The sequence below is a fragment of the Coenobita brevimanus genome, chromosome 97, assembly GCF_032717465.1.
Source record: "Coenobita brevimanus isolate Jiangsu-jjx chromosome 97, ASM3271746v2, whole genome shotgun sequence".
Lineage (NCBI taxonomy): Eukaryota > Metazoa > Arthropoda > Malacostraca > Decapoda > Coenobitidae > Coenobita > Coenobita brevimanus.
In genome coordinates, this window is record NC_137050.1 from 28650230 (window position 1) to 28665328 (window position 15099).

Sequence of the window (15099 nt, forward strand, 5' to 3'; positions counted from 1 at the left end):
AGGAATTAGGGAAAAAGCAAGACTCCCCAAGTAGCAAGAGGCTGTTAGGCCTTTACAACAGTTTTCCAGTACAAGTATTTTGATACAATTTTGGTAGTGCACTAATCTGCAAGTATGAGTTACCTGTGCTAAACAAGGGACCAGTGTACTTTAATGTCAAGTTTTTATCTTCCCATTTTCCCAGAACATTTTATCTACTAACCTTTCCATTTTTCAAGTAGAGCTGGAGTCTCCCCAGCAAATGTAATTTTCCAGCAGAGTGCAAGAAGGGACTATGTTCAGAAGTGCCAGTATTGAGCCTGGCCCAAAGAACCACCATCTTAAAGTGATGTACTTTTCAGTGTTAAAAGAGCCCATCTTTATCCTCACTGGTAGGTTCGCCTTAGTGAATTGAAGTCAGAGGGGTTTAAAATCTCCATTCACTTCAGAAAAAAGAAGTTTTTGGACCTACCGTCTTGCATTTTGCTAGAAAATTGGTAGTTGATTAAATATGATAACTTTTGTGAAATTTTGATTTGTTGACTAAGCGATCTGTTTGAAATTGTGCACATACAAGTGTTGGAGAGCATAGTACAGACCTGGTTAAAGCATCATGCATAATTTTGTGCTTAATACCTACAGGTGTGTATTGTAAAATTGAATGATTATGACGGAGAATGTGCTCATTGAAAATAGGTTTGTCGTTCTTGAGCCTATTATTAAAGTTAACATTTTAGGTAAGATGTAAAATGAACCAGCTACGAGAAGTATATCAGGTTCATATTGCACACATTCCATGTAACCTTGTTCTGTTGAAATTCATGTAACATTATTGTACTCATATGTAAGACTGTGTATGTGTTTCTGTGAGAGTGTAAACAAGCACTGCTTTATGAGCTTGTTTCTCTCAACGCTCTTGCAGGTGCTGGGTGAGAGAGGAGATTCGGAGGCAGACAGGGCAAATAATAACACACTAAACTCTACTGACACCAAGCCGCAAGTAATGTCCAAAGGCGATGTGCATAGACCCTCCACAACTTACCACACCCAGTCCTCTGTCTTTCCCTCCTCTTCTTCCTCCTCCTCTGCCTCTACTAACCATGTCAAGGGGAAGGGAAATCCCAATAGGCACTCATTTCATGGTATTCTCAATAAATCTCCAGGGAACTCTGGATCAGCTACAAATCGCAGCTCCTTTTATGGGTTGTGTATACACCCGGAGAGAGATTCACCAACATCACAAACGAAAGAATCTGCATCCTCCACAAGGCATGATGGCTCACCTTGCTTTCCCTCATCAAGCAAATACATACATAATGATGAAGTGTACTCCAAGCCTTGCAAAGTAACTAAAAGTCCAGATAGATTACAAGATTCTTCAGTTCCCCCCTCAAATAGTGATGATAATGTTGCCCAAGTCAACAACTTATCAAACCTAATAATACAAAATACAGTGTCCAGCAAGCCTCCCCTTCCACCAAGAAATAGGCCGGTAAATAATAACTACAAACCCCCCTTTCCACCCCGTGCCCCCAAACCAAACCAAAATTCTAGTCGTATTGAATCCACAAATTTCCCATCATGCCAAAGAACCCCAGCTAGTCATGCAACCTCTGATTTCTGCCAGTTGAATAGAATTACCCCAAATTATACCTTTACTTTCACAAAAAACCTTGAAGGTGTGAACACTGAAGATTTGCTGAACAAGAACTCAATCAACCAAGCCATGAATGAACACAATATGGCCTTCAGCAGTGGTAGTGGTGGTGGTGCTGATTGTGGTAATGTAGTGGTGGGTTGCTCGGTTGTGGGTGGAGGTTCTGCATATCCTGGCAGCTGCAGCAATAGCACAGCAGCACCATTGAGCAGCAGCAGCAGCAACAGTAGTAACAACAGCAGTAGCAGCAGTGGTGGTGGGGCAGTGCGGACCAATTCTCTGCCCCGAATGGGTGTGAAGGGGAAGGCTGCAGCCATGTCTGCCCGAGGGTCCCCTTGTCCCCCACCCCCGCCACCACCCAAAGCTGCTCCGAACCCCCTGGCTGCCCTGCGCTCCACTGACATACTAGACAATAGCCGGTTCTGGGTAAGGGTGTGGATAGCAACACTTCTCTGCCTGGCACTGCATGGCACTCATACTACAGTGTGAGATTTGCATGGCACGTACAAGACACCTCCAATAACTAGTTATATCCCTGTTACTGTCAGTACTTGTGCATGCCCTGATACAACTTGTTCATTGTATGAATAGCATACTGTAATTGAAGGTCATTAATGTTTTTCCAGTGTACTGTAGGTATTGCATGGTGTCACTTGTGCAAAGGCTGTATTGCATGATGACACTGGTGTGTTACAGGTTGATGGGGGTCTCCTTGCCCCACACAGGACACGCACTCACCGTCGTGCTTACAGTCAGGATCTCATTGGCGAGAGTCAAAAACTGAGTGCTATATATGTGGCACAGGTAATAGCAGACTGGCTGGTCTACAGGACAAGGGGCTGAATCTGTCATCGTTGTCACCCTACATCTTTTATTTTATTTTATTTCATTGCATTATTCTCGCATATAGTATTATGTTGCCATTGTTTTATTGATTTCCAGTTTTTATTATTTTACATTAGCCGTTATGTTTTTTAGTTAGAGTTTGTTTAAGACTGTATTTGCTTTCTTATTTTTTTTGTTGAAAATTTTGTTTTGTGATTTGTTTAATGCTAATAGTACTTTAGGATGGTTGTTTTCATATTCGTTACCCCATTAGTTCTTGATGTTCCACTTTTTTCTTTTGTATTGTGTGAAGGTATGCATCGTGGTATGGATTATTCTTTATAGAATTTTATATTTAGCTATTTATTGTACTTTTGCTAAGAAGCATTACTGTGTATTTTGTACATTTTTCTTTTGTTCAACTTGTTTTATTAAATGCAGTACCAGTATTGTCAGCATCATATGACTATGTAGGTGTACGTATACTATGTTAAATTAAAGTGTGCTTTAGAATTTAGCTGTATTATGCTTGAAAATAATAGCATTAGATATATCCAAGTTAATGAAAAAAAAATTTTCTAAACAGTTGATTTCTTCAGCATGGAAATGAATATAATAAGCTAATTTACTCTTGTTACTAGTCATTATATATATGTGAAGCATATAGCTATTTAAACTTGTGCCCTAAGATGCATTTAAAGTAAGCATTGTGTTTAAAATATGCATGACAAGATTTATTACCCACAAAAGATTCAAGATAAGTCTTTATATTTGTAGAATGAGGATAATTAAAATTGTCACCAACATGATATTATTGCAAGAGCATTTATTTTCAAAGAATCGCTACAATATAATCTAAATATAGTACAGTACTGTGTAAGTTATAGTTGTGTGCTATATAGCACCATACATGTCTGATACTATGATGGACTTCATAAATCAATTCTTTAGCAATATGAGATATGATTATCAGACTAAAGTGTTATTTGGGGATTCGCTTTTGCAGGGAAAACAGTACAGTATTTACAGTGAATTGATCTTCAGATCCACATCACACATGTGCCTCAGTATATGTGACATACACTTGTTCTTTACTTGTTTAAGCCAGTGTAAAATTCACAGTTGACCCATTTTATATGAATTAGAGAAGGCATTATACACAATGCCAAACTTGCAGTGAAGCAAATTTATGATCTTTCAGTAAAGTTCACAGTTTGCTAGCAGAACTCACAACTAAACACGTAACAGCTGCATTTCTTTTCACAGCGTCTAGACCCTGTACCAAGTGAGCCCAAACCTCCGGAACCACGACATGTTCGCTCCCATAGCTATGATGTGTATGGCAGTGAAGGGAGCAGTGGAGGAGGGGGAGGCGGTGGTGGTGGCATGGGGCGGCCAGGGAGTCGCTTGGCTTATGCTGACCCTCACAAGTACTCTCACTACGTCAACTATGAACAAATACAGCAACACCTGCGGTAAGACTAGAGGACAGGTACAACTGGAGGAAGCCATGTAGGTTGTTCTGTTTACCCCTTCACCATGATGTTTTTTTCAAGTCTCATTTGTACCACCATTTTATGGTTTTCTTCATTGATTTTATTCAGCTGTCCTGAAGTTGATTATGGCAATATCCAATCCACAGATTTGAAAAATCTCCTGAGCTGAACAAAAACATCTGAAAGTAGCAAGAATATGTGAAAAAATTCATCATGGGATGCAAAGGGTTAAATGGAGTGGCCTATGCTCTTTGTGTTTTGAAGTGATTGTTTTCTGCATCTTTTTGTTTGTACTGTACATGGAACTGATTCTTGTTTTGAATTGTTGGATGTAAATCATGCTATACTGCACTTATATGCTTGAATTTATGTGTAACTCAGTCTTTTTCTGTTATTATTTCCTAAAGTCATGATATTTGTTAATAAGAAAAGATGTGGTAGTGACTTGGAGGCAGTGATAATAATTTATGATAAATGAAGTGCGTAACATTTTCAGTATGCTTTTCTAAGGAATCAAAATCCTCAAAAAAAAAAAAAAAAAAAAAAAAGTACAGTACTGAACTTGGTTGTCTAATTATTGAAACTTGATAAATTTGTTGAATATATACATTGTTTTTACATATAGTATGCATATTTAGTTTTATGAGTATTCAAACCACCATATTTACACAGACTAATTATCAAACTAATATTTTGTCCAAGAAACTGGAAACTGTAATGGGGCAACATGCATACTGCTACTTACTCAGACTGTAAACATATTCTGTACAGTACATTGTAATGATAATTGTAAACATAGCCTCTACAACTTACCCTGTGTTTACTTTTGATTATCCAAAGTTGAAAATTACCACACCTCATCTTAGCTTTGCGTACCAGTTCACACCAAACAGAAGCTAGTACTGAGGGAGTTGGTCTGTACTGCACCTAGCTGCCTGTCTTTTGATCCAACTTGGTGGTGGGTTTATATGTAGAAACTGGCATTTCTTTCATAGCCTTAATAACACCATGGTAGCTTCACAAAATGCATATGGGTTAAAATTCTACTAATGTTTTTAAACTGTAACTTTCTGCTTGATTAACCCCTTCAATCTGATGACACCTTTTTCACTTTAGTCAAGGCTCCACCAGATGATATCATTTATCTTTAGGGAGATCTTTTGTAGTAATGAGGTCATTCATTGAAGCTTATATCTAAACCCCTCCAGTTTGAAGTCCCTCTTGAGTGAGCAAAATTATCTGTAGGTAGCATGAATTTTAAAAAATGCATCAAGAAAATATATATATCCATCCATCCATCCATCCGTCCGTCCATCCAATCCTACATTGCCCCATGAGGAGCGTAGGAGCCCGGGGCTAGGCAGTTGGTTCCAACATTTAAGATGAGAATGACCAGCCTCACTCATCCCTGAGTGGCATTACATGAACAATCAACCCCAACCACCCCTTGGTTATAAACCTTCACCAGGTCAGTCTGATTGGAGCACAATAAGTACCACTAAACCACCAGGCACCAAAATTTGGTCATGTGGTTACCACACAGTGTAGTAAATGGTTTCCTGGTGTACAGGAAACCATTTGGCATGTCACTCAGTGTAGGGTCACCCACAGGCAGAAGGAAGAGGAAAGATATATAGATAGATAGATAGATAGATATAGATAGATAGATAAGATAGCTAGATAGATAGATAGATATATAATAGACACATATATATATATATATATATATATATATATATATATATATATATATATATATATATATATATATATATGTGCAGTGTGTGTGTGTGTGTGTGTGTGTGTGTGTGTGTGTGTGTGTGTGTGTGTGTGTGTGTGTGTGTGTGTGTGTGCATGTGCGTGTGCAGATGGTTTTGCATGTTAGGTGCAGTTAGGATTTTGAAGGTTCTGATGATATGTGAATGACTGGCCATTTCACAGGGCATGCTGTGTGGTAGTTTCTCCACTTTTGTGTGCATTCTCCCTCTCCCTCTGTTTCTGGATCCAACCTCACTCCATCTCTTAGGTGTGACTTAGGGTTGGGAGGTTGATGAGGAGTTCGTTGTGACAGGCTGTGACCTGATGTGTAGGTCAGATAAATAATGCACCAGTAACCTGATGATGTCTGTAAAGAGTAAGTAAAACTTATTCAGTAGTGGTGTATTACATTAATGTGAGAAGCTGAAGAAATTGGTCAGGGTTAAAATTAAGGTAGAGGAAGAAAGGTAAATTTGCTTTCTTTTGATATCAGTCATTAAGAGAAAAGTGACAGTGTACAAATGAGTATCGATACATGAAGTATTGTTGCCATGTATTAAGAGTAGATGCACTGGGGTGGGAATGAAGATAGAGTTGACTTGGTGAGCATGAGAAACTGGAATGAGATGACTGAAAGTGTGCTGCAGTCTTTATTTTTCTGTACAATTAACTGAAGTTATATTACTTGGTTATTCATAAACCTCAGTTTAATATCAGTAAGGTGAAGCTGGTTTAAATTTAGTTTTATGTTTTCACTGTAATGTATAGAAATGCTGTAGGATTCTTATTCAGGAAATAATTATTGTACCGAATGGGAACTATGTATTATTTATTGTGTAATATTTGTGTGAAAGAATAATTTGTTTTGATTGTGTTTGGATCATAACATAATTGTAATTATAATATGAATTTTCCAAAAATCAATGCATTTTGTGAAGTTGCCACACAGGCTTCTAACATCTGCTACACTGGTGTTTGGGATCACAGCTACACACAATGCCTACTGTAGTAATCCACCTTAGAACCTCACTTTGTTTACAATTGTTTTTATTTCTGCATGCAGCAAAAACAAGGAGCAGGAAAGGCTAAAGAAATTAGCTAGTCAGCAGTACCAAGACTTTCGGGATAAGCAAACTAGGTGAGATATAAAATTTTGTTGTGTTATACTAACCCAGTGAGAGATGTGATCATAGCAGGTAACTTAAGATGGTGTTAACCCTTTCAATCTGATTGTGTATTTTTGTTGTTTATTCTTGCTGCTACTATAAAACATGTTATTCACCTTGCAAGAGCCACCTGTTAGTGATATGGCTAATAGAGGCTTGTCCTAACCCGTCCAGGATTCTCCCCCAAGCTGAATAAAATTGTTTGAAAGGAGTGAAAAGAAACTTTAAAAGATATAATTGGTTTGAATGGTTACGAATTTCCAACCATCTTTATAACATTTACTTTAAAGATACCTAAGTGGCAGTATGACAGTTATCTTTTTGAATGATTTGGTTACTGGATGTTCTATCTATCTATTGCCAGACGCCTCAATCCCGTTTGGGGTGGCCACAAACAAATCGCCTCCACGTCGCCCTGTCCCCCGCCATTTCACTGCCCTGCTCCCAACTCACATCCCTCTCTCTCATATACCTCTCCACTCCATCCCTCCATCTCATCCTCGGCCTCCCCCTCCCTCTTACCCCCTCCACCTCACTCACATACACTCTCTTCGTCAGTCTTTCACCCTCCATCCTCTCCACATGGCCAAACCACCTCAGTGTGTTTCTCATAACGCATCCTATCACATCCACATGCACATCACAACGCTCCTTTATATCCTCATTCGTCAGCCTGGCTCTCCATGTGACTCCACAGGCTCCTTTTAAATAACTCATTTCCATTGCTCTCACTCTTGACTTGTGCCCTTCCAACAACGTCCAAGCTTCACTTCCATACGTTAGAGTTGGTATCACAATACTGTCATGTAGTAACTTTTTCACTTCCATGCTCACTTCCCTGTTTCTTATCACTGCTTTCAAAGAACCAGCAACCCTGCCGTACCCTTTCAAGCACTTCACCCTCCAAACCTCCATCCTTACTCATCACACTACCCAAGTACTTAAACGTACTCACATTTTCCAATTCCTCACCATCCAACCTCGCTGTACATTCACTGACTTCACCTGTCTCAAAGACGATCACTTTACTCTTCCCTACATTCACCTTTAGATTCCGTTTCTTACACACACTCCCAAACTCATCCACCAAGCCTTGCAGCTCCCCTTCATCTTCACTCAACAACACAGTATCATCTGCAAACAACAGTACAGGGAGTTTTCAAACACTGTCCTCTCTCACCAGGGCCACTCCAACATCCACTACCCTACCTTGTACCTCTTTTATTACCCCATCCATGTACAGATTGAACAACCATGGAGACATGACACATCCCTGTTTCAGCCCAACCTTCAAAGAGAAAAATTCACTTAGTTCACCATCCACACGCACTGCAGCCTTAGTACCATCATACATACTCTTCACAGCATTCAACAACTTCCCATCTACTCCATATATTCTTAATACTTTCCACAATCTTTGTCTGTCCACCCTGTCATATGCTTTCTCCAAATCCATGAAGGCTGCATACAACTTCTTTCCCTTATCTAGAAACTTTTCCACTAAAGATCTAAGAATGAATATCTGATCTACACAACCTCTTCCCATCCTAAAGCCTCCCTGTTCTTCTCAAACTAATTCCTCTGTTCTTTCTCTAACTCTGTCAATAAGTATCCTACCATACACTTTTCCTATTATACTAAGAAGACAAATGCCCCTATGATTACCACACACTTCTTTTTCCCCTTTTCCTTTGTACAAGGGAATGATTATACCTGACTTCCAATCCTCCAGGACTCTACCTTCCTCCCAGGCCAATCTTCACATCGTCCACATCCATTCCACTGCTATCTCTCCCCCATGCTTCAGCATTTCACCACACACTCCATCAATTCCTGGGGCTTTCCCCAATTTAACTTTCTTCATTGCTTCCACAACTTCTGTCCTACTGATTTCTTCCTGTCTTCTCACCACCCTCCTTCTCCCAGCCATTCCCCAGCCACTTATACTCGCATTACTTCCATCCTCTGTGTTCAACAATTCCTTAAAGTGTTCTCTCCATCTGCTCACTTTTTCTCCCTTCTCCATTAGTAATCTGCCATTTTTATCTTTCACTCCCCTGCTAACCTCACTTCCACCCTGTCTTACTCTCTTCACCTCTTTCCAGAACATTTTCTTACAGTCCCTCCACTTTACACTCAAATTCCTTCCAAATTCCTCATCCACTCTCTTCTTACTCTCTCTTACTAATCTTTTCACCTCTCTCTTTCTTTCTACATATAATTTTCTCTTCCGCCTCTCAACTTCTTCCACGCCCCTATTTCTCATCCATTCATTGTATGCTTTCTTCTTTTGTGCCACAGCCTGTCTCACCTCTTCAATCCACCACGCTGTTCCTTGCACCCCCCTCCATCTTCTCTTCCTCCCACACACCACATCACATGCTGCACATAATTCTTCTGTAAATATCCTGCACACACCTTCCATGTCCCCCATCTGCTCCAATTCATATTTGCCCAATCGTTCCTCCACTTCTCTCTTATACCCTGCCTTTTTCTCATCCTCTTGTAACCTTTCCACTCTCCTTGCAACTACTCCTTCCTCTTGTCTTTCCCTTCTTCTATTTCTCCATCTTAATTGGATCCTAATTCTGGCCACCACCAAGTAGTGGTCAGAAAGTCCACTCCCCCAACCTCTATAAGCTCTTGCATCCATTACACATCTTTGCATCCTTTCATCCACACACACATAATCAATCATTGCCTTCCTTTCATTCATTTCACCACCCACCCTTCTCATTACTCGCCATGTATACCTGTGGATCATTTTATGCCTGAAGAGGGTATTGTCTATCACCAACCCCCTCCCAGCACAAATGTCCACTAACGCACTGCCATTCTCATCTATCTCAGCAGGCACATCCCACTCACCAACTGTTCCATCCACCTTCACATTCCCTACTTTACCATTCATATCACCAATCAAAAACACTTTCTCATTTCTTCCAAACTTTTCCATGCACACTTCCACATTTGTCCAGAACTCCTCTCTCACTCTGCTAGCACGATCTTGCGTTGGCGCATACACACACACAGTTGCCCACATTTGTATTCCAACTTTCAACTTTACCCACACAATCCTTGACCCAACTGATCCATACTGTCTTATGCTCTTCTTCCATCTTTTACTCACAACTATACATACTCCTTCCTTTGCCCTCTCATTCTCACCTACTCCTGCACATATACCCCATCCATACTCCCATTCTCTCACACTTTCTCCTCTCCATTTTGTTTCAGTTATTCCACATACATCCACTTTCGCACCCTCAAGCACCTGGACAATCTCTCTCTCTCTTTCACCTCATCATTCGCTCCTCTTACATTCCATGTAGCCATTACCAAGTCCTTTGTCCGGTCCTGGGTCGTCATCGTTTGGTCAGTCCTTGTCCTAGGCATCTTGTTTGTCTTTTTAGTTAGTTGTTTTCTGGGGAGGGGCACTAACCCTCTGCCAACCCTTTTAGTCGCCTTTTACAACAAGCAGGGATACTGGGGGGGTATTCTTGAAAAACTCCCCTACCCCCAGGGAGTAGGATGTTACTGACCATTATTATGAGAATTCATTTATACGGTGCAGGTACTGTATGGTTTGTGTTGTTTGTAGTTTATATAGTATGGTAGAGGTAAAACTGAGTTGTGATATATAGTGGAATATTGATATTTCTGCATAGTAAGTATGCCACGTATGAGGGACACTCTTGTGTGCCTAAATAGTCCTTGTTATACCAAGCATTTGCCTAGCTAATTGACTGCCAAATACAGTCAGCGCTCACATAATGTGCGATCCTGTTGCGCGAAACTCATGTAATGTGGGAGACAAAATTTTATGTCCAAATTTAGTCACTTTGAAAATGGCAGACATTACGTCGGCAGAGGAAGCTGCCCATTTTTTAAAAAAACATACTACGCAGCGACGATAGACATAACATGGCCAGAGACCCCAAATTATGGTTCAAACAGTCATAACATGGCAAACTAAGGTTATAACGTGGTGTGTCACCCGGCCAGTGATACTCATAGTGCGGGTTGCATCAGCCTATGACGTACGGCTGTCATGTGTCAGTACAGGGTGTCATTGCGGCTGACTGAGCATTGCTTCCCCAGTTGAGCCTACCCTCTCCCCGCACTCTGGCAGCACATGTGCTTTGTGTTATCTTTGTGACTAGTAGGAGTCCTGCCCTGTCTCAGAACCCCACTCTACTTCCCCCCAGAAAGCCCACAACCTCTTCCATTCAAGGTGTGGAGTCCTCCAGAGTTTGTATGTAATAAACACTTTCTTAGGTTGGTAAATGTCCCGGAAAAAAAGAAATCAAATTTGCTCCAAACGGTGAACTTGAGGCTGGCATAGGTACCATGAAACACTTTTACATGTAAACGCATGGCCCTATAACGCAAAAATTTCTTAAAAGTTGGAGCTTCAGGGTACAGTAGTCCTGCATTGTGCGAGCGCTCACTGTATTACATGATATAGTATTGTATATGTTGTAAATTGATCATCGTTCGTTCACACAGTGTTAGGTGACAGCAGTATAGCTTTTTTTTGTACTGTATATTCTGTGTTGTGCTGTAGATTTTGGTTGATAAATTAATATTTCATAATCTAAATGCTACCCAAAATAAGCAGAGTTAAATCCTAAACACGCACACACACACATTGTATATACAGTATACTGTATATCATCATCATCATCATCAGCTGTTTGAGTATCCACTGCCGGACCGGCCTATCCCGACCGAAGTTGGGACGATACAGCCAATGTGCCTCTACCAAGTGGCTTAGGCTGTCTGGTAGAGTTGTATGTAGGGTGAAAAGTGCTTGTAAGTGTAATTGTAGTGTTGGAGTGGCTTTTGATGTGTGTGTAGTCTGTGAACCAAGTGTAATCAGCCCGCACAAGCCGACTGGGTCCAAGCATACTTTATAGTAAGCGACACTGGTTCAACCACAGCACCCCTTGTGTCCGCCAATGCAGTACGTGGCAGGGTGAACACTCCCAAAGTTTATTACCCTGGCGGGGCGCGAACCCTGGTTCACCCGTGTACAAAACGCACACTCTACCACTGTACCACAGAGGCTCCTGTATATATATATATATATACAGTATATATATATATATATATATATATATATATATATATACACTCAACCCCCTGCTGTCGCGCCTAATTGGTCACAGGAAACGCGCGTGATAGCTGAATACGCGATAGCTGAACTGAACAATCAATGGGAAAATTTGTAATTGGTTTTTCGGTGGCCCATTTCTCTAACTTTAACCACTTTATGCCTACAATTTCCTGCCAATCTCTCCTCTAACATGAAATAAAGCATTATTATATTAATAATAACAGTATAATGAATAAATAAACAACATAAAAAGCCATCAAACTTTTATAAGGCTTACGGCTTGGGTGGTTTGATCGGTTCCAAGGCTTGGGAGTGGCTTAGTTGCTGCCAGATCTCTTTGGCTGTCTCCATTTCTTTAGTGTCCACAGCTAAAGGGGGTATCACATGGTACCTTATATCAGGACTGGCTGAGGAACATTTAAGTGGAACAAAACTTGGACGCTATCATTCACATTCCTCACACTGTCGTCAGAGCCCCGTCTCAGTTGTAAACACATGATTACCTTATCGACATCGCAGTTTTTTCGGCATGAGAAATATTAACTCTTTATAAGGGTTTCAAAACAATTGATATTTATTCAAAAATACAATATTAATAAGTATTCAGTGTTAGGCTAAATTTCAATGCTGTAGTACGATATATTCTTTCGAGCCGAATGGGTTTTGGTCACTGTTTTGCCCGTCGTAACCTTAGCAGGAATCCGTTCAGATGCATTCCAAATGCCTGTGCTATAATCGGGAATTTTACCACGTTACCGTTCCAATTAACCATCGTATCCTCTGCAAACCTCGTATGAAGTGCCGTGTGAATAAGTTTCGCTCAGCCCGTCTTCAAACTCGACGCGTGATAGCGGTCCTGGGGTGCGTGATAGCATGTATGGTTGTGCATTTGATGTGTGCATGATAGCAGATAAGCGTGATAGCTGAACGCTTGATAGCAGGGGGTTGAGTGTATATATATATATATCCATCACCCAATCCCACATTGCCCATGAGGAACATAGCAGCCCGAGGCTTGGCAAGTTGGTCCTGACATTTAAGATGAGAGTGACTGGCCTCACTTATTCCTGAGTGGCATCATGTGAGCATTAACCCCAACCACCCCTTGTATATAAACCTTCATTTGCTCATCTGATTGGAGCGCCACAATTACCCACTAAACCACCAGGCACCAAAATTTGGTTATATGATTACCAGCCTGCATAGTAAATGGTTTCCTGGTGTACAGGAAACCATTCAGCTTGTCACTCAGTGTAGAGTCACCCATAGGCAGAAGGAACAGGAAGAATGAATGAAAGAAAGATAAAAGAGGGACTGTAAAGTCGTCCTTAGACAGAAGGATGAGGAAAGAATGAAGTAAAGAAAGACAGAAGAGGACAAGGGGTGGTTGGGGTTATTGCTTACATAATGCCACTCAAGGATGAGGGAGGCTGGTCACTCTTATCTTAAATGTCAGGACCAACTTGCTTAGCCCTGGGCTGCTATGCTCCTCATGGGGCAATGTAGGATTGGATGATGGATGGATGGATATATATATATGTGTGTGTGTGTGTGTGTGTGTGTGTGTGTGTGTGTGTGTGGTGGTATAATGGAACTCTGATCTTAGATATGGGAAAAATTGAGTAACATATTGAGCAACCTCCATACATACATACATCCGCCCGCCCCTTTCCCAGTGACGACCCAGCAAGATGCCTGGAACCATTGTCTGACTGATTTTTCATTTCTGCAACATTCGCAGCCTTTCCTCTAACTTTCTCTCTGTTGAGCATCATCTCTCCTCCTCTAAACTTCACCTTCTCTTTGTAACTGAGACTCAGCCGTCTGAGGCAGCCGATAGCAAAACTCTTCTGTATATCCTCCTACTTTGTTTTTACTCATTTCAAAGCCAAAAGTGGCAGTCATGTAAGCAGTGACATATTTATCTTGCTTTCCTGTTCCTGAACTTAATTTTTCTGAATTCTCTACTCTCTGGCTTCGGCTTTCCTGTCGTTGTCTGATGAAATAATCTGTGCTGTTTACTTTCCCCTAATTCTGCTATGAAAAATTCTTTGACTATCTTACGTGTACAATGGAACACATCCTATCCATTTCTCCTTTCTCTGAATTCTCCATCCTAGGAGATTTCAATGTTCACCACCACCTTTGACTCTCCTCTCCTTTCACTGATTGACCTGGTGAACAAGCCTACAACTTTCCATCCTTAATGACCTAGAGCATCTTGTACAGTACTCTAACTGTATCCCTGACCACCTTGGAGAGAGTTCCAATATACTTGACCTCATCCCTACAACTAATCCTTCTGCTTATGCTGTAAATCATTCCTCTCTGTTGAGCTCCTCTGATCACATCCTTATCACCCTAACCTGTCCTATTGCTCCAGTACAGCCTGTGGACCCTCCAAAGAAACATTGGTTGTGGCACTTTGGAGCTGCTGATTGGGAGGCCTTCAGGCAGTACGTCTTTTATTTTCCCTGGAATGATTATTGTTTCCATTGCCAAGAGCCATCTGAGTGTGCCATGCACATTACAGAGGTTACTCTCTTGGGCATGGAAACATACATTTCTTTCTCATGTCATTCGATTAATGTAGAGAAACCTTGGTTTAATCACACTTGTTCTAATGCTGTCCACAACAAGGAGAAGGGCTACAAAAGATACTGGAACCAGCCCACCTTGAATCTCATCTTTTTTATGTTTGTGGCCTGAATCGTTCTAAGTCTGTTCTTCTCTCTGCTAAAAATAATTTATTCCATACTAAATGCTCTGAACTCTCTAACTCGAATTCTTCCCACTCCTTCTGGCACCTTGCCCAAAACTTCTCTGACAACTTTACCTCATCTTCCTTCCCTCTTCTTTTCCACTCTGATGGCTCAGTAGCTATTTCGTTTACTGATATAGCAGAACTCTTCGCTCAGACTTTCACCTCCAGTTCCACATAAGACGATTCCAGTTCTGTCCCTCCGTCTCTTCCACCTTCTGACTTCCTCATGGCTGACATTAAAATTTCTTTATTTGATGTATTTTCTTCCATCACTGGCCTTAGTGCAAACAAGGCATATGGGCCTGATGGGGTCCCTCCTGTTGTCCTCAAGAACT

The 15099-nt window shown here is 40.9% G+C and overlaps 1 protein-coding gene across 1 annotated transcript in view; it reads left to right on the forward strand.

Moving 5' to 3' along the window:
* Positions 1 to 15099, forward strand: part of baz (par-3 family cell polarity regulator) — a 423470-nt gene that overhangs the window by 363882 nt on the left and 44489 nt on the right. The window contains exons 25-27 of the mRNA XM_080283282.1: positions 902 to 979; positions 3728 to 3936; positions 6779 to 6853. Coding sequence (XP_080139408.1) covers positions 902 to 979; positions 3728 to 3936; positions 6779 to 6853 — 362 coding nt within the window. The remainder of the gene's footprint in view (positions 1 to 901; positions 980 to 3727; positions 3937 to 6778; positions 6854 to 15099) is intronic.